Genomic DNA, 18887 nt, shown 5'->3' with positions numbered 1-18887 from the left:
TCTTAAATTACTGAGATCAAAAATTGGACCAAGTTCAGTCTATAATTTTACTAGGAATAAATGACATACCCAAAACCGCCTTCTTATTTCTAGGGTCCATATCACAGATGACTATTTATAAGTGTTATGTAAGTTTAATTGAATGTTCCATTAACACAATTGCTTATAGTTCCTCCCCCCTCTTCGGGCATGTCGTTACTGTTCCACGGTTTTTTGACTTGGCAAGTTTTTCATCAGCAAACATGAAACCGTTTTGGTTATTCAAACAGAGTATGTACGCGTCAATTTTAAAGTACATACATATGTGCATATCTTGCTTGCAAGCCTCTCGTCATAAAAATGTAGCTTAAAGTTTGGAGTTTGTGGGGGATTGAAATAATATTGAGTATATTACAAATTATTTGTTACTGTTATTTATTACGTTGTCAGTTTCAATATCAAGCTAGTATAATGAGCCAGAATTAACATTCCAATGGATAAAGAATAGAGGTAATAGAGGTATGCATTACAAATTATAGGTACATGTACGAGTATACTTGTCTTTGGTATAAGTTATTTGAATCTTATCTGTAGTGAGTTTTATACTTATATAAAGTATAAAAGTGTCATCATAATTAGTATGTCTCCATCTCCGATTAATTTATCCATATAACTACATATGTGTACATATATATTTAAAATATGTTAATCATATTCATTTTAGAGTGCGAAATTATTTCGCGTAACATTTTAAGGCATTAGTACAGCTCGAATTCGAAGTTGCAAAACGGATGCTAGCATTTTGGCAAGAAGTATTTTCGTGAAGGCAATAAGCAAAGAATGCTTAGAGCCATTACTATATGCCAAATCGAGTGTACGATGTGATAGTTTTGCTTCGTTTGCAAGAAGGCGTAGCATATCAGACCTATCATAACGAGAATCGTTCCTAATGGCATGTATATGATGAGATATTTGGGTGCTGGATACCATTTTCGCAATTTGTAACAACGGATTCCCCAGCTAGTTGATATGAGGCAGATTCCCGTAAGCGCCGGAGCTAGGAATACCCATAGGCTCTGCTTGTTAAGTTCAGTGCCAAAGGCCAAAATTATGGCTCCAAACATGTGTAGTATTGAAACCAACTGTTGACGAATATGTGACATAGCGATTAGAGTAACCCAGATTGCCATGAGACCACAATAAAAATCGCAAAATTGTAGAACACCAATTTTTACCAAACAAAAACTATATTCATCCTCTCCAGAATCGCAAGCATGATAGAATATTGAGAAAAACATGGCGAAGAAATATATTGTCGCTTCTGTGTAGTAGTCAAGACGCATTGCTAGGTAAATGCTGGGAATAAATAGTAGATTGCTAAGCGTAAGTAAGAGAGATGCAACAAGTATAGAAATACTCGATGGTACTTGACTAACCTCAGTGCAATCCCAACCTCGGTAGCCTTTCATGCACATACAAGTAGAGAAAACAAACCCTCCTGACATATAGTGGTAACAACGGCCAAAGCGTCCGCAACGGCCAGCAACACAGGGACTCGAAGAAATAGTAAATATGACGGAGGCGTTACAGATTTCTAAAGCAATATGCTGTTCTGTTGCAAATTTATTATGAATTTCGAATTTGCGGGCCATTTCTAAATAGTTGGGTGTGCATTTAGAGTCCATGAGACATTCTTTTATTTTCAACGCCTCTGTCTCGTTCATCGAATTCAAACAGTTGTCATTTTTAACGCAGTCTAGATAGTGACTGGCTTCTAAAAAACAACTGCACGAACGACTCATGCCATACAAAGTATTCATATTTTGTTTTACAAAATCTTTTACATTGTCTATGATTGTGATCCGTTCTGCCGTTTCAGCACCATGACAGTATAATTCCATTGTTATGTACCATTGACCACTTTCAGGAAATGGAACGTGGAGAAGTCCTGTCATAGTATTTGAATCCGTATTATTTATTATAATTGAGGCCGGTAAAAGTCGTTGGCCGTAGCGACATTTATCTGGCCAAGAAGGAACTCCAGGCTCTGCTAAATGCATACAAACTATTATTGTTTGATTGCTTCGGGACACAGTTTCTTTTTTTACCTTGTCTTCATGTTCATTTACTTCGGTACTGGATTTTCCCGATTTTGAAAGGAATTTCTCGGCAAGAACTACGCCGCGTTCGGAATCCGATAGTTGGTTATTAGTTGACCATACATTTTTCAATTCAATCGAGTCGCTCTTAAGTTCTTGTTTCATTAACAGGGCAAAAGTTAATGTGCCGCCTATATCGTACACGTCACCCACTTCAAAAGCAAACCCTGCAGGCATACCACCTGTCAAATTGAGAACGGTTGGAACCGTGCCGTTTTCATCAGGCATTAAATCGTAGTCGAACATGAAGAACTCTCGATAGGTTTGACGCAAGAGTGGATAAAAATCTATATTTCGGAATCTGTTGGGTCGCCATTCCTGGACAAGCGGACTCGAGTATTCTGTGGTAATATTGTCCTCAGGAGCAGCTGTACTAAATTTTATGCCATCCGTGTTTGTTTTAAGAAAAGGATCAGAATAGTTTAAATCTATTTCCTTATGTTGAAGTTCTATTGGCTTTAGAAAAATAATTTGCAAACTATATTTAACTTGATGACAAAAAGTACAGTTTTCTTCCTTCTCCCCTTGTTGAAAATGATTTTCTTTTATATGAGTATTTTTGGCGTGCCGTTTGACGCTTCTATATTCACTAATAGATTCACTTTGTAGAAGCGATGAGTTTACTTTTGATAACTGTTTGTGTTTCACTACTTCTGGACTTTTTGCCAAATTTTTTTCATTAGCAAATGCGACGTGTAAGTAATGCCATGCTTCCGGTTGCACATAGAACTCGAACGTCATGTCACCTACTTGGTTAGGTTGTATTATATTGAAATTTTGAGCATAATTGTTGTTATCCGAATGATGGCTTTCATTTAGTGAGTTCGGAAATGCGTTTGATTGAATTTGAATTGTAATATTTGGACACTTCTGACAAGGCTCCTTTATCGAAATAATAGCGGTAGCCACCTCAATATTTCGTGAAACATAAAATTTGTAGATGAATTCATGACTTCCTTTTAAATTGCTTTGGTTATCCTTCGTTTCAAAATCGTCATACGATTCATCGGCCAATCTTAATACATCAATTTGTACATGACCATCATAAATAATATATGGCTGGAATCGAGTAACTGACATTTCGGCCAACAGCAAAGAGTCACAAGAGGCAGACAATCCTGTAATTAAAATTATAAATTAGAATTATTTTGTGTTATTTTACGGAAATTAGGTGAAGAAAAATAAATTAAACTGCCAAGTTGCTATTGAGAACAAAGCCCAGGCAGCCTTAACAGCTTGATTCAATTATTAAAGGTTTGCTCACTTGTGGCATTAGAATTTTGACATGAAAGGGGGAAAAATTAAGTCCCTCTTGATGATAATACTAGCAAAAACCTACTTTTTTACTCAAATGTAAATAAGCTGCAAACAGTGTTTTATTTGTTGGCATGCACAATAAAATTTAAAATAACATCAGTTATTGTTTTCTGCTTGCTTTATTGATTAACTTGTAATTATTTGAATTATCATTGACTTGCTAAAGCTAATTTTATCATTATATAAATACTAAATATATAAAATAAAACTATATAACTTTTAAGCTAAAGAAAACAGACAACATACTAATTCCCGACAAAAAAAAGGTAACGCAAAATTTATATATGCACATACCAATTAGGATATGGGCTTTAAAACACGAGTGGCGCTGTAGTTGGAAACCTGTAAACGAAAAGGTTCACTCTTTAGATAGTTGCACAGTCTATTGGCCATTTGAACTTACGTGCACTCTGGCAGGAAAACGGTTAAAAACAGCTTCACTTACAAACAGGGACAGGAAAAGGCTCATATCAGCACGAAAATAACCTAATCAATGTAAAATTATAATTTATTTATGAAATAATTCGATTTTAATAAAACACTTACTCAAATTCACGAATTCAGAAATTTAAATGTCAGCGAATATGAAAAAATCCAATAGAAATGATGTTAACGGTTACGTTTGTTCTACAAATTTTACTTTTGCTCCACTTTTACTAACAATTTCTAGAGTTAGCAACACAGTTTCTTGCTAAGGGAGCCGGTTGTGAAGAGAGAACGGGAAAGCTGTTTACTGAGCAAACCTATAGTAATTGAATCATGCCTTATCAGTAGGGACATTTTTTGATTCCCTTATTTTACTGAGTGAAGTAAATTATATTAGTAAATTTTATTGTCTTAAAAATAGATTGCAAATAAAATATTTAACAAAAAATTTCATTGTGGGGCGAGTGTATATTTGGCCATTTTTAGGTACAATAATAATTGCTTTTTTATGTTCATCTAATAAATAGGGGGATATTCGGCAACTTTAGTTAAGTCAAGACAAGGAAAATCCTATTCCTAACGGATTCGCGAATTATCATTAAAATACATACTGCGAAAAATAAACAACAAAAAGTGAAGAAGTGTGCAAAAGAGCAAACTACCCTATGTTAAAATAGTTAATAGCTCATAGCTGAACCCACAGAAATTAAAAAAAAAGAAATATATTGAATACTTTTATGCTGAAAATTATTTGGTTACGGTTGCCAAAAGATATTTTACAACTCACAAAAAAAAAAAACAAAATTTAACTTGAACAAAAAAACCCAAAATATAATAAAATGGCGATCGAGCACTCTCCGGTGTAAGCCAAAAACAGCAGCAGTTGCAGAACCAACTACAACAAAAACCAATAAACACCCCAAAAACACACACATTTGCAACAAATATTACAACAAAAATCTTCTCGATAGCCCAGGTAACTTAAATCCTCCCAAAAGCAAGCCAAACTGGACGAATGCTGGCTCGGTAACGCTGAATCCACTGAAAACAGATTTTCTCCTGTGGAAGTTCATGAAGAAGAACTTAACACTAAACCCCCTATAAGAGCATTGTATCCCCTACTAGAGCAGAAAAACACTGAATTTTAGACAAACTAAACGAGGTTGGACACACAGCATATCTTCAACATCAAGCACAGAAATACAAAAAAAAAAAAAAAACCGTTCCCAATGCTCATTATTGAGTTGAAACCAATCCCTAACAATAAAGATACTTATAACGTGAAATATTTATTCAACACAAAAATTGGTTTTGAACTTCCACGTCCGAAACGCGAAATCCCTCAATGCGTTAACTGTCAGTAGTATCTACGGCCACACTAAAACCTACTGCCGCAGAAAACCTTTCTGCATTAAATGCGCTGGAGTCCACTTATCCGCAAATTGCTCGCGCAAAACGAGAATACATGACGTCAAATGCGCCTTATGCCAAGGAAATCATCCAGCGAATTACAAAGGCTGCATGGTATATAAGAACCTTCAAAAACTCAAATATCCGCCACTGAGAAAAAAGGATGAAAACACCGCACCTGTCGCTCAGTAAGAAAGCTCAACCAGCTTGATTACTGTCACTCAAGCATGCTATCAAAACAGAGGAGTATGAAAAATTCTTTAAAACGCTTGGAAACAGGTTTCTAGCTGGAGGAGACTATAACGCCAAGCACACTCATTGGGGATTCCTGATTCTCGGTACCGCAAAAGGGCGCAAACTATTGGCAGCCATCACGAAATTGAATTTCATCACAGCTTCCTCAGGCTCTCCAACGTATTCTCCACCAAACCTCATCGACTTTTGTGTAGTGAAAGGTGTTCCAGCCAGTGAAATAACCTGCAGATCATGTTACGAACTATCCTCCGATCACTCTTTCGTATTTGTCACATTAGGTAAATAAAGATTCAGCTGAATCACTTGCCCACTGTTGTCTCCAAAACAGTAAAACCGACTGGATGTATTTCCGAACCCTTATTACTTCAACAATTAACGTCATACACGCACTCAAGAGCAATGAAGATATTATAAATGCTGTTGAGCATTTCAATAATTGTGTCCAGCATGCAGCATGGAACTCAACACCATGTCTTCCCAAGCAACACCATACACATCTTTTGAGATAAAAGAAAAATTGAAAAAAAAAGACAAGCAAGAAAAACTTGCAGATACCCTGAGAACAAAAATACACTTAACTCGCTTACTCAAGAACTCAAGAACTCCTTAAAAAAGAACACAACTCTCAGCTCCGATACCATCTTAGGAAACTTGATGCAACTTCTGCCACTGACTACTCTATGGAAAGCAACAAAACATTTAAAAGGGCCAACCCTAGCACAATCATCGATTAAAATGTAAACTAGCAAATGGGCTAAAACAGATCTCGAGAAGGTAAACACATTTTCTCGTCACTTAACCCTAGTGTTCTGCTCCCACGAAATCGAACCCTCTCCAAGTACTGCTCAAAAAGTAAAAGATACCCTAGAACATGTACCACAGATGGCCAGCCATAAAATGTTTTCGCGAAATGACTGCTTTAATAGAAAAACTAAAAAAAAGGCCGCTGGACATGACCCCATAAAAGGAGAAGTACTGAAACAACTCCCAGAAGAAGGACTCACTTTCCTTATGTACATATACAGTGGTCACACAATTTTTTGGTACACCCTGCGTAGTACGTAAAAAACTTTAGCTTTGCGCAAAATATTTGCTGTGACAATATATTTCTTTTGGGTCACTGTAAGAATATTACATTCCTGATGAATTGCCGCAAACAAAACTCCCGTTATTTCAACTCACACTGAGGGCTTTCAAGGAAAGCAGGTAGACGTAGCAAAATGCTGCAAAACATTTATTCTGCTAAAGTAACAGTAAAAATCGTTTTTACTATATTAATATTGCTGAAAACGAAATAAGATAGGTTTTTTTAGTTTTTCTCGCCGATTCAGTTTCAGTTGCGCGTAATATCTCGATTGGAAGTGACGAAATGGGACGAAGTTATTAAATTGTACTTGGAAAACAAGTCTCTGCGCGAGATCGGCAAAACAATTGGCAAATCGCATTCTACGGTGCAAAGTGTTATTGCTAATTACGTCAATGCTGGTAAATTCGAAGCAAAATCACCATCAGACCGGAAGGGGAAAAATATTAACTCCACGTTAGGAACGCAACAAAGTAGCATCAGTCACGCAAAATCCAAAAATAACGTGCACAATATTATGCCGAAATCTTCAAAAGTCTTTGCATAAAAAAGTAAGCCCACAAACAGTCCGTAATTGTCTATATAAAGCTGGCCCTCAGAAGAGAACGAAGAGATTGAAGTTCGCCAAACGCTATATAAATGAGCCAGATTATTTTTGGAAAACGGCATATTCAGTCAAATTTCAAAATTTGATGTTTTCGGATCAGCGAAAAGAAAATACAGAACTGAATGAAAAAAGGCGTATTCCTACCGCTAAGCATGGAGGAGGAAATGCAGGAGGTGCATAGTTATATCTGGAGTAGGAAAAATTATTTATATTGATGATAAAATGGACAAACATCTGTATATAAACATTTGAACAAGAATAATTTAAACTTCGACTGGATGCTAAAGGGTTCTTGTTTCAACAAGACAAAGATCTGATCTTATCTGTTGCAAGAATGGCTTGTTTACCACTGTAAGCAGCTTAAAACTCCACCTCAACCACCGGATCTGATCCCAATTGAGCATGTATGGGAACTCTTCGAAAGAAGAATCAGAAAGCACAAAATAACACAAAATCGTCAACAAATTTAAGCTAATGAAACCAAGGTATTGGTAAAAAGTATGTACGGATGTTTGGTAGCAGTTACTCAAGCTAAAGCGGTCCAAAAAAGTCCTGAATATTCGATTTTTATATTATTATTTTAATAAAATATTCTCTATATGACTATGTACGAATCCTATTTTTCGGTTCCCTAATTCCAGAAATGAATTTAGAAGTTTGTATAAATCGTTCTTAGTATCAGGTGTATCTGTTTATAAACTGTGAGTGTACGAATAAAGTATTGTAGCTCAAGTAAAAATTATCCTTGAACCAGAAAAAACAGCTGAACAAGTCGAATGAAATCCCTTTTTCTCAGAAGAATGATGCCTATAATTGAGACCCGAAATATAATCCCAAATCCCCAATTAGTCTTCAGAAAAAAGCACAGTACCATCGAACAAGTCCATAGACTCATAAACAGCATACACGAAGCATTTGAACAAAAAAAGTATTGCACAGTGGCTTTTCTCGATATATCTCAAGCCTTTGACCGCGTTTGGCATGACGGCACTATTCCAATAAATTATTACATATTTATTAAGTCCAACCTCAAAATTCGATAATTCTTTGTCAAACAAGGCCTTCGCCTGAATTAAGTGAAGCTCAATAATATAATCAGCCTCCAATCTTACGCCACAAAATATCTTGGCATGCATCTTGATAGCATGGAAAACTCATATTTTTTTACTATACTCGTATCGAAATTCTCATGTTTCTCTCGAAAGTAAGCTCTCACTTAACTCAGCTATCTTGAAACCGATATGGACATATAGCATCCAACTTTAGGGCACTGCAGCTAACTCAAACATCGAAATACTTCAAAGATACCTACAATAGCTGAAGAATAAATAAAAAAGTATGCTAGATCACACAACTCTCGACTCCAATCGCACTCAAACTCTCTTACCACAGAAATAATTACAAATCTCATAAGCTTTACCAGACTCAAGAGAGAGTCTATAACAGACCTCATATCATAATAAATTAGTCTATACTATTATTTATTATAAAATTAGGGTGCATTCCATAAATGTCTCTTCAATTAATTAAATAGCTTTAAGTAAAAATATTGCTTAATATTTGAAAAACAGATAGCAATAAAGAAATGAATTAAACAAAAATGTTCATCTGTTCATATTTATGCACAAAATTGTTGAGCCAGGTTAAATTATAAACTAAAGAATGAACAGGCATGACGACTTTTCTTATTAAAAACAAAAACCGCCAACCAATAAAAATTCATCACCCAGGGGATACGTTTTATGTAAAATTAATCAAAAGACTAGGTACGAAAATTTGTCCGAAATTTAAAAAGGAAAAAAAGATCAACCTTGTTAACAGAATCAGGAAAAAGCAATATAAAAAAGTATTAATCGTCATAGTAGTTGCAGCTCGGAATGCACCAGTGCTTCCTTGACAAATGCATTCCATACGACTCGCTTCATTGCGTCGCTTGTCCTAGCGTTATAAGACATAAATCTGCATCAACATCGTCCTGGCGGTCTTCCACGCTTTTTACCTCCCATAATAAGGAAGTTGAAGGGCCTTTTCGTAATTCTGCGGTCATCCATCCTGAGTAGGTGTCCAAACCATCTCAGCCGTTTAGCTTTAGCGAAACGCTAATTTTTAACGTGATACTGTATTTTATCCTGTAAGATTCGTCGGCTTCCCGCACTGTTCCAAACATCCTTCTTAGGATTTTACGTTCAAAGCAGAGAAGGTAGTTCTTTATGTTAGGTGTCAGTACTCATGCCTCACATCCAAATGTTTTATAGCGTCCTCTATATTTGTATCTTACGCGACCTCGGTAGTAATTTTACTTTTGAGAAGTTTCAGGTGAGTAAAATAACTTCTATTAGCACCTTGCAGTCTATTATTCACGCCGATTAGAGGGCCTGTAGCGCTGCTATGAGCCGACCTCCAGGTTGCCACAACCTTACAAAATTTAAAACTAGGTTTAATATGACGGTGGACAATGTGTCTCCTTGTTTCAAGCCTGGTACGACATCAAATGAGTATGAAGTGTTTCCTTGTATCGCCATTTTGGATGTTGCTCCAATTTCTATTATTATTACACGACTTTCGAGTGGAATACTTGTTATTTATACGTACGTTAGCGAATATACTACGCAATAATTATTCAGATAACTCTTACTTACTACGATTCTTTAAGACATAATTTCGATCACTTAATAGCAATAATTTTTTTCTTAAGACATTTTCGAAAATAGTAAATCCAATTGCTTCTGCTCATATCTTGTAAGCACTCAGATTAAAGCTGTCAATGAATTCTTAGACTTTACGGTCTTTTTTGATTCAGGCTTTTCCTTTGTTAGCAGTATTAGCTTTATTGTATCTAAGCCCTATTTCAACTTGACTTTTCAGATGCCTTGCATAGAACTTACCTAGTTAGGTCAAAGTTTGAATTTGCATTTGCAATCCCCACAGAATCGCAATAATTCAACGTAGATTCATTGGATTCGCTTTTCAACTGCTTAATTTTACAAAATCTTTACCGTCTTATGCTCGGTGTATGCTCATGTTCTCGGTGTACCTATGCTCATAGATTTGAGGTAATCACGAAACTCGTCCTTATTTAAAAGATCAATTAACAACATGACTTAGGTAGCATAGGTGCTCTATAGACTCGGTTGAATTTGAGGTATGACATAACCCCGTCGACTTTGAGCGTCGGTCGTGACTTCTTAAAACGTGGCCAATTCACATCATTGCGACAGATAATGCAAAACCACAAAATCGTTCATAATAAAGTTGTATCATAGCACCCATGATTTAGTAATAAACAAGAAATTTTTATGCGCCTCAAAAACAACATGGCTCTGCCACTGTCTGTCAACATCGATATAAAATAGTATTGGTTCATTTACCTTGCTGTTCAATGCGATCATTGTTAGGATCTGTCCAACTAACAAACGCAACTGCAAACCAATTGCCAAATTGTGGACCGTTGATCGAAATGCGTTGTTGCTCTTCATTCGACATAAACTGTAGGCTGTAAGTTTTTGATCTGGAACGAAAAGCCCAAATATACCATTAGAAGTTTTTATGCATTATGAATTTTATGCCGTATGCTAACAATTAACATAAATCGTGTAACATTTTGACTTTTGAAAATAATACAGGGTAGGCCATTTAAAGCGGGCCCATTTGTTTCTGAAAAAAAACATTGAAAAAAACATTTTTTTTTGTGTTGATATGAAAAATCATTTATTTTGATTCAAGGAGATTTGTTCCAGCTAGTTTTTGAAAATGATATCCTTCAAATGTTTGCCTCTGGCCTTGATGGCCAAATGTGTCCTTTTTTCGGCGTTTTCCATCGTTTTGGCCAATATTTCGGCCGGTATGGCGGCGATTTCGCGTCGGATATTGTTTTTAAGTTGAGTTAGAGTCCTTGGCTTGTTGATGTATACCTTGGATTTCAGATAACCCCACAAATAAAAGTCCGGTGGCGTCAAATCTGGTGATCTCGGTGGCCACGGAAAATCACCATTTTTCGAAATCAACCTTCCAGGGCATAATCAAGCCGTTTCGGGTAATCAGCCGGGTTTACTTTTTGTGCCATTTGAATTTTGTACGGAAACATTTTCAAATCGATGCGAATTATGCGCCTGAGTGTTGTCCTGGCGATGCCTAATTCCTGAGAACGACGATAACTCGATGTTCGCGGAGCCTCCTCAACACTGGCTCGTACAGCCTCGATATTTTCAGCAGAACGTCGTGTACGTTGTCTGGATGCGTGGCTGGTATTGCTGAGACTACCGTGGTTAATAAATTTTGCGTATAAACGCTGTAAAGTGCTTTTGGATGGCGCACTTTTAACTTTATTTTTTTTTTTAAACGTACGTTGAGTTTTCACAATTGAGAAGTTATTTTGGATGTAAAGCTGAATTATTTCAGCGCGTTCTTTTGGAGTGTACTGCTCCATGGTAAAAATTGTCTTGGACTGACGCTTCCAACGCGCTATGTCATTAGTCGATCTGACGTTCCTGTCAAAAGTTATAGGGTTGCCAGATGGGCCCGCTTTAAATGGCCTACCCTGTATTATAATTAATATGAAAAACAAAAATAAAAAATAAACAAAAGTGTACAGAAACGAAATCTCCAAACATATTGTATGTATTTATTCTGCTCCATTAAACGCACCGAGTAATCAAATAACTAAAGTCACATTTAAAAGAAAACAAAGCTAATTATTATTATTGCCTTTAAAATGTGTACATACATAAGAAAAGCAAAGCATTTAAAGTAGAGGTTTCTAATTTTGACCTGAAGCTGTTACTTAAAAAGCTTGTTAATAAAAAACACCTTTCGTTCAGTCATAAACCATCTAAAGATAATGATACCTATCTTTACCATTACAAAATATTTCAACGTGTTAGATACATTGTAAGTTTATCGATTTAAGGAAGATTGCAAAGATTGATTTAGTAAATTATGCAACTTTTTGAAGTGAAAACTTCTTTAGAATCGTTGGGAGTGATTTGAGGAAAAGTGAAACGAAAAAGCGACCTCTTGGCTACGAAGCATTATATTATATGTTGATATAAACGTAGCGACGTACTAAATAACTTTTATTTTTTCTTGTGATTCGAACCACGGATTTTGGATCGGAAGCTCACATTGCTAGTCGCTCGGCTACCGCGCCATGCTGTCGGTGCTGGCCTAAAAGTTATTTAGTTACGAAGCGTTATATTATATGTTGATATAAACGTAGCGACGAACTAAATAACTTTTAGGCCAGCACCGACAGCATGGCGCGGTAGCCGAGCGACTAGCATTGTGAGCTTCCGATCCAAAATCCTTGGTTCGAATCACAAGAAAAATTTTTTTTTTATACAGTTATTTTATTTTATTTTATGATATGTTTATGAGGAGCTTTTTTCAAGGCAGAAATACACTCGGTGTTTTGCCATTGCCTGCTGAGGGGTGAGCGCTATTAGAAAAATAGTTTTCCTTAATTTTGGTGTTTTCACCGAGATTCGAACTGACGTTCTCTCTGTGAATTCTGAATAGTAGTCACGCACCAACCCATTCGGCTACGGCGTTTGTTTAATTTTACTGATGCAAAAATGAGGGAAAATATTTGAATAAAGTTTGTTTACTGTTTACACATTTTCCAAAGGTGACGGAGAACCAAAAAGAAAGTCGATTTTCAAACAAATACGAGTGCATATGTGTAATTGTGTTAGAGTTTCGGTCACGCCCCAGAAAAAAACCTGCGTGCATATGTGTTTGTAACATTCAAAAAAATGTAATTGTGTTAGAGTTTCGGTCACGCAGGTTTTGCTGGGGACGCTCATAATAGCAACCGCGTGTGTATTTTTATATTCGTAAATATTTTCATTTTTAAATATTTACCGCAATTATGCCGCAAAACAATGCAGAAAAGTGTCGTGAATATCGACAGAAAAAAAAATCAATAAATAGCATCACGGAATTCAGTCACGAAAATTTAATAAAGTATACACCAGAAGTATCGCGGATACTTAGAAAAGATTACGATAAAGTTCCAATGATTTTAAGTGGCGATTTTAACGTAAATTTTGCATTGGACACAGCGGTTCCTTCAATTGACTTTCTCAATACAACATTCAATTTAAAAATGTGTAGCAATCGCACTGAATCAACAACACGATCAAAAACAACATTTGACGCGGTATTTCAAAGATATGTTGACAACATCGAAACCAAAGCATTTGTATCATATTTTAGCTATCATAAGCCACTCGTATCATTTGTTGAAATTGAAAACATTGAGGATGAATATAATAAAATGAAGAAAATAAAATATGAACTTTATAGCAATATTATCCCGCTCCTAATGCTGCTTTCGTCTTATTCTCTCTCAGTTTGTTTTACGGAAGGTTTCACTTCTATCGCGTCTAACCGTTAGACTGGTATTTTTTTTAACAGATCATGCCTGAATACTGTTAAACTAAATACGTAATTTTTTTCAGTATTGATATTTCGTTATGGAAAGACTTACACCTCATCAACGTTTACAAATCGTACAATTGTATTACGAAAATCGACGCTCTGCGCAAAGTGTTTTTCGCGCGCTCATGCTAACTTATGATGTTCAGCGATCAGGCTCATTTTTAGCTTAATGGCTACGTCAATAAGCAAAATTACTGTATTTAGACTGAAAAACAACCTGAAGCCATTAAAGAATAGGCATTACATCTATTGAAAATAACCGTTGAGTGCGGCATATGAGTTGAATGAATCATCGGCCCATATTTCTTCAAAGACGAGGCTGGCACCAATGCAATAATGAGTGACGAACGCTATCGCGCCATGATAAACGACTGTTTGATGCCGCAAATTGAAGCCCGTGATCTCCACAACATTTGGTTCCAACAGGACGGTGCTACTTGCCATACAGACCGTGAAATAATGAATTCATTGCGTCGTCATTTCGGTGAGCAATTTATCTTTCGTCTTATGTGTAATATCACATCTTTAGACTTTTATTTGTATGGTATGTAAAGTCTAAATGCTTTGTGGATAAACCAGCTTCGATTGAGCCATTAAAACCAACATTCAAGCCAAGCTATTCACGAGATGCCGACCGAAGTCCGAAATAAATGTCATGCATGGTTCTACACAAAAATAATAAAGATTGCCCAATCAATGAAATTTTTTTTTTGTTTTACTTCAATTTAAAATCCTATACCTCTAAATTGATCACCTTTTAGCTATTCTCCAGCCGACCATGATAAAAAAATATATAATAATAATTATACCTATACATTGGGTTGGCAACTAAGGAATTGCGGATTTCACTCATACTCGTATATGGTTTCAGAATGCAGAATTTTTAGGTTTGCAGACGTCGTACAAAGGCAAAAAAATTTTTTGTTATTTGATAGTTGGCAATTCAACTATCAATCAGTAAAAAAAGTTTTTTGATCGGTTGCGTAGTTTTCGGTTGGCGTTCGTGGAAAAATGGAAAATCAAAAGGAACATTTTCGGCATATTTTGCTTTTTTATTTCCGCAAAGGGAAAACCGCATCGCAAGCTCATACAAAGTTATGTGCTGTTTATGGTGACGAAGGCTTAAAAGAACGGCAGTGTCAAAATTGGTTTGCAAAATTTCGTTCTGGTGATTTTTCACTCAAAGATGAAAAACGCTCTGGTCGTCCAGATGAAGTTGATGACGTCCTAATCAAAGCAATAATCGATTCGGATCGTCACAGTACAACACGTGAGGTTGCAGATAAGCTTCATGAATCACATACATGCATTGAAAATCACTTAAAACAACTTGGCTATGTTCAAAAACTCGATACATAGGTTCCCCACGAACTGAAAGAAACGTATTTAACGCAACACATTAAGAGCTGCGATTTGCTAAAAAAATGTAATGAAAATGATCAATTTTTAAAACGACTGATGACTGACGATGAAAAATGGATTGTTTACAACAATATCCAGCAGGAAAGATCGTGGAGCAGGCCAGATGAACCAACTCAAATAAGATCAAAAGCTGTTATTCATCAAAAGAAGGTTTTGTTATCAGTTTGTGGGATTACAAAAGAATTGCCTTCTTTGAACTCTTACCACCCAACCGAACGATCAATTCTGGTGTCTACATTCAACAACTAACGAAATTAAGCAATGCAGTTGAAGAAAAGCGAATGGGAGCTTGGTTGGGATGTTTTGCCACATCCACCATATAGTCCTGACCTTGCACCATCTTTACAAAACTTCTTGAATGGTAAAAGTTTCAATAATGATGATGATGTTAAATCGTAGCTGATTCAGTTTTCTGCTAATAAAAACCAGAAGTTTTATGAACGTGGGACTATTGGCTATACATTACAGAATATAGTTATTTAGTCCCATGAAAAAATTATCTCTGATTTTCTTTAAAAAAATCCCCAATTACTTAATTGCCATCCCAATAAATAGACAGATACCACTGAAAAAGAGCCATCATAAAAGATATACTTAATACTTAGAACTAAGTTTTTTTAGCTGTACGTAAAGAAAACAAAACAAAATTTTGTGTGCAAAAAGGAACTAATTTCAAAAAAGTTTACTAAAATTTACACAGCAAATGCAACAATGAACAACGGCCAACTAAGGCCAGTGAGAATACTTTCTTTTTTTGTAATTTTCTGTATGTAATAAAGGATATCAATTCAGGTTTCTCAATATTTAGAAAATGGGGATATGCTTATGAGCGAAAATGCTTATGCTCCACATACAGATCCAGAATTAATGCGTTGAGCAATCGCTGCTGTTTTCTTAATTTTTGAATTTGTTTTATTCTTGAATAACATTTTTATTAAATAAAAAAAGTCTGGCACTTCAACCATTTCAAATACCTAAAAAAAAATATTTTGAAAGATGGGACTCTATATTTTGACATTTAGGTGCTCCATTGATTATCTTTATACTGCAGCTGTCTAGTTCACAAGGATTGACGTACTTTGAAAAATTGCAAATCTTCCGATAGGGTGATTAATTTTGCGCCACTTGTGTATGAATATTAGTATACATAGATAATATTTTCGCGATTTAGTTTAATGCGATGCTATCGGATCGTTTCTCGAAAAGAATGTCACCCCAATACCAGCCGAAAATATTACCTTACACTCTGTGTTGCCTATTTCATAAGAGAATAGAAGAAGGAAAAAAAACATATCCAATACATATTTATAAAAATATAAACATACGAATGTACATTAGTAATAATAAACTATAGAACGATATAGTTCAGTTTTTTAGTAACAATTAAAGTTTTCGCACAACTACTTTGATGAATTTGTGTACACAGATAAACTAAAATCAGCTGAATAACTGTCTTCCGCACTTTTTGTAGAGGGTAGGAAATGCTGCACATTCGCCTGATCAGAAAATAACAGAAAATTTGACAGCTCTGGCCCAGAGAAGAATAAATGCGTCAGGAAATAATGAGAAAAGAAAACACCGTCAATGATATACTTATGCTGAAAACAGTGAAAAACGTACGCAGTCCCTTACCGCAGCCCCTAACGAGCACAAAAACTCATCCCCTGAGAACAACTGCCTTCTTTTAATTACATATTTACACAATACATCGGTTTATGTGTGTATGTGTTTGGTTGTATAGGGTGGGCCATGTAAAATTTGCTTTTTGAACCGGCTATAAAAAAAAACTAATCAATACTTTTTCAAACTTTTTTTTTATTTTGAAGATTGAACATTGGCATTTATGAATAAAAAATAATATTGCTCAAATCACTGCCTCGACTGGCTTTACAGTAGGCCATTCGATCAACCCAATTTTTAAGCACATTTTCGATTGTTTGGGCTCCAATTTTATGAATGGCAACTTCGATTTCGTGTTTTAAAACATCAATCGTCTCTGGATGGTCCGCATAGCATTTGTCACAGCAGCCCACAAAAAATAGTCCAACGGGCTTAAATCACAGCTCTGAGGCGGCCAATTGATGTCGGAATTTCGGCTGATTATTCGGTTTTCAAAAACGGTAGCCAAAAGTTCGAGTGTATGGTAACTTTAGCAGTGTGACAAGTTGTACCGTCCTGTTGAAGCTAAGTGTCGTCCATGTCATCCTCTTCCATTTTTGGAAACAACTCGTTGAGCATGTCACGGCAACGCTCGCTATTTACTGTAACCGCGGCTCGTCGCTCATTTTCGAAAAAAAAAATGGCCCGATGATGCCGCCAGACCAAAAACCGCGCCAAACAGTGACTCGTTGTGGATGCATTTGCTTCTCTACAGTAATTTTTTGAGCCCCAAATCCGACAATTTTGCTTATTGACGTAGCCACTGATATGAAAATCAGAAAAGAAGAAGAAGACTCACCACTTTGGAAATAGGTTTTCAATATTTCCCAATTTTGTTCAAGCGTATAGCGTCTCATTTTGTAAATGTCAATCCTTCAAGTAAATTATGAACACATTTGACATGTCATTTGTGTTACCATTCTCACAAAAAATAGGTGGTTCAAAACGCAAACGCTATATGGCCCACCCTGTATCTAGACAATGTTGCCATTGATTTTTTTTTGCTTACTCACTTTTTCACACATCCGCGTTATCAGTTACAATTTTTCATTGTTTAATAAACCAAAGCCAAAAACCAACAAATGCAAATAGTTCATTTATCTATAATTAATATTATTCAACAGTGTTTTTAAGTTATTGTAATAAATATAAATTTTTCTAAGTTTATTTTGTAAATGATTTCGAAATGTACTGCTTGGCAACACTGTGTGCTAAGAGAGCAATCAGCTGGCAGGGTATTACGGGATTTTTCAAATATCGTGAAATAAAATATACGATACTACGATACGGAAGGAAGGAATTTGCATTTACATGGGGTTCTCATTAGTTTGATCGTAACAGCTGACAGGGAACTGCGTTTACGTCGTTTACTGTTTTTAGCATTAGACATATGTATGCAAATAGATGGAGCTTGCAGGAAAGTTGTGATTTGAGGCTATAAAATAAAGTTCTTAAGACGATTTATAAACAATACCGTTGTACTATCATGTGCTTTACCATCAAGCTGGTAACATAAAACTTGTATGCAGGTATAAACAATTATATAATATTTATTTGTTAGATGTGTTTCAAATAGCTTAGTTAAGAATCAATTTACTTTTGTTCGATATGACCACCTTTTGACTTGACTATACCCCTGAGACTGTAGGTATTTTGGCCCACTCGCGGACAATGACTTTTTTCAGCGCCTCGAGACTGGTGAATCTTTTAGTTGCTTTCCAAGATGGCCCAAAGAGAGAGCCATTATGTGGACGTTATAAAGTTCGAACGTTGTGTTTTTAGCTATTCTTAGTTCACTCCAACTTTGAGACACGGTGCCGAGTCCAGTTGAAATGTTTATGGTCTGCCACCGAAATGTTTGTCTACCCACTGCTTCAAAGCAATATTCAGAATACTTTTCCGATAATATTTCCCATTTACCTTGACGCCAGGCTCGATCAAAACGATTGGAGAGCGTCCGTCTGCGGTTACAGGGGCCCAAGCTATTAACAGTGGCGGGTGCTGCCTTCTGGTGGCCAATCGATGACTCAAATTCTCGTACGAACGGTCGGTTAAATAAACCCTATCGTTTTGGGTGTTTACGAATTGCTCAATTTGAAAATTTGTTTCGTCAGAAAATACAATGTTCGGA

General features: G+C 36.0%; 1 protein-coding gene across 1 annotated transcript in view; it reads right to left on the bottom strand.

The window, feature by feature from the left end:
• Positions 1 to 397: 397 nt before the first annotated feature.
• Positions 398 to 18887, bottom strand: part of LOC129244530 (uncharacterized) — a 93756-nt gene continuing 75266 nt past the window's right edge. Inside the window, exons 4-5 of the mRNA XM_054882210.1 lie at positions 10606 to 10745; positions 398 to 3256 (exon numbers count right to left, since the gene is read on the bottom strand). Of these exons, the coding sequence (XP_054738185.1) occupies positions 774 to 3256; positions 10606 to 10745 (2623 nt within the window). The 3' untranslated portion in view covers positions 398 to 773. The remainder of the gene's footprint in view (positions 3257 to 10605; positions 10746 to 18887) is intronic.

This window comes from Anastrepha obliqua, chromosome 1 (genome assembly GCF_027943255.1).
Source record: "Anastrepha obliqua isolate idAnaObli1 chromosome 1, idAnaObli1_1.0, whole genome shotgun sequence".
Lineage (NCBI taxonomy): Eukaryota > Metazoa > Arthropoda > Insecta > Diptera > Tephritidae > Anastrepha > Anastrepha obliqua.
The sequence above is the reverse complement of the archived record's forward strand: the minus strand, read 5'-3'. Positions and strand labels throughout refer to the sequence as shown.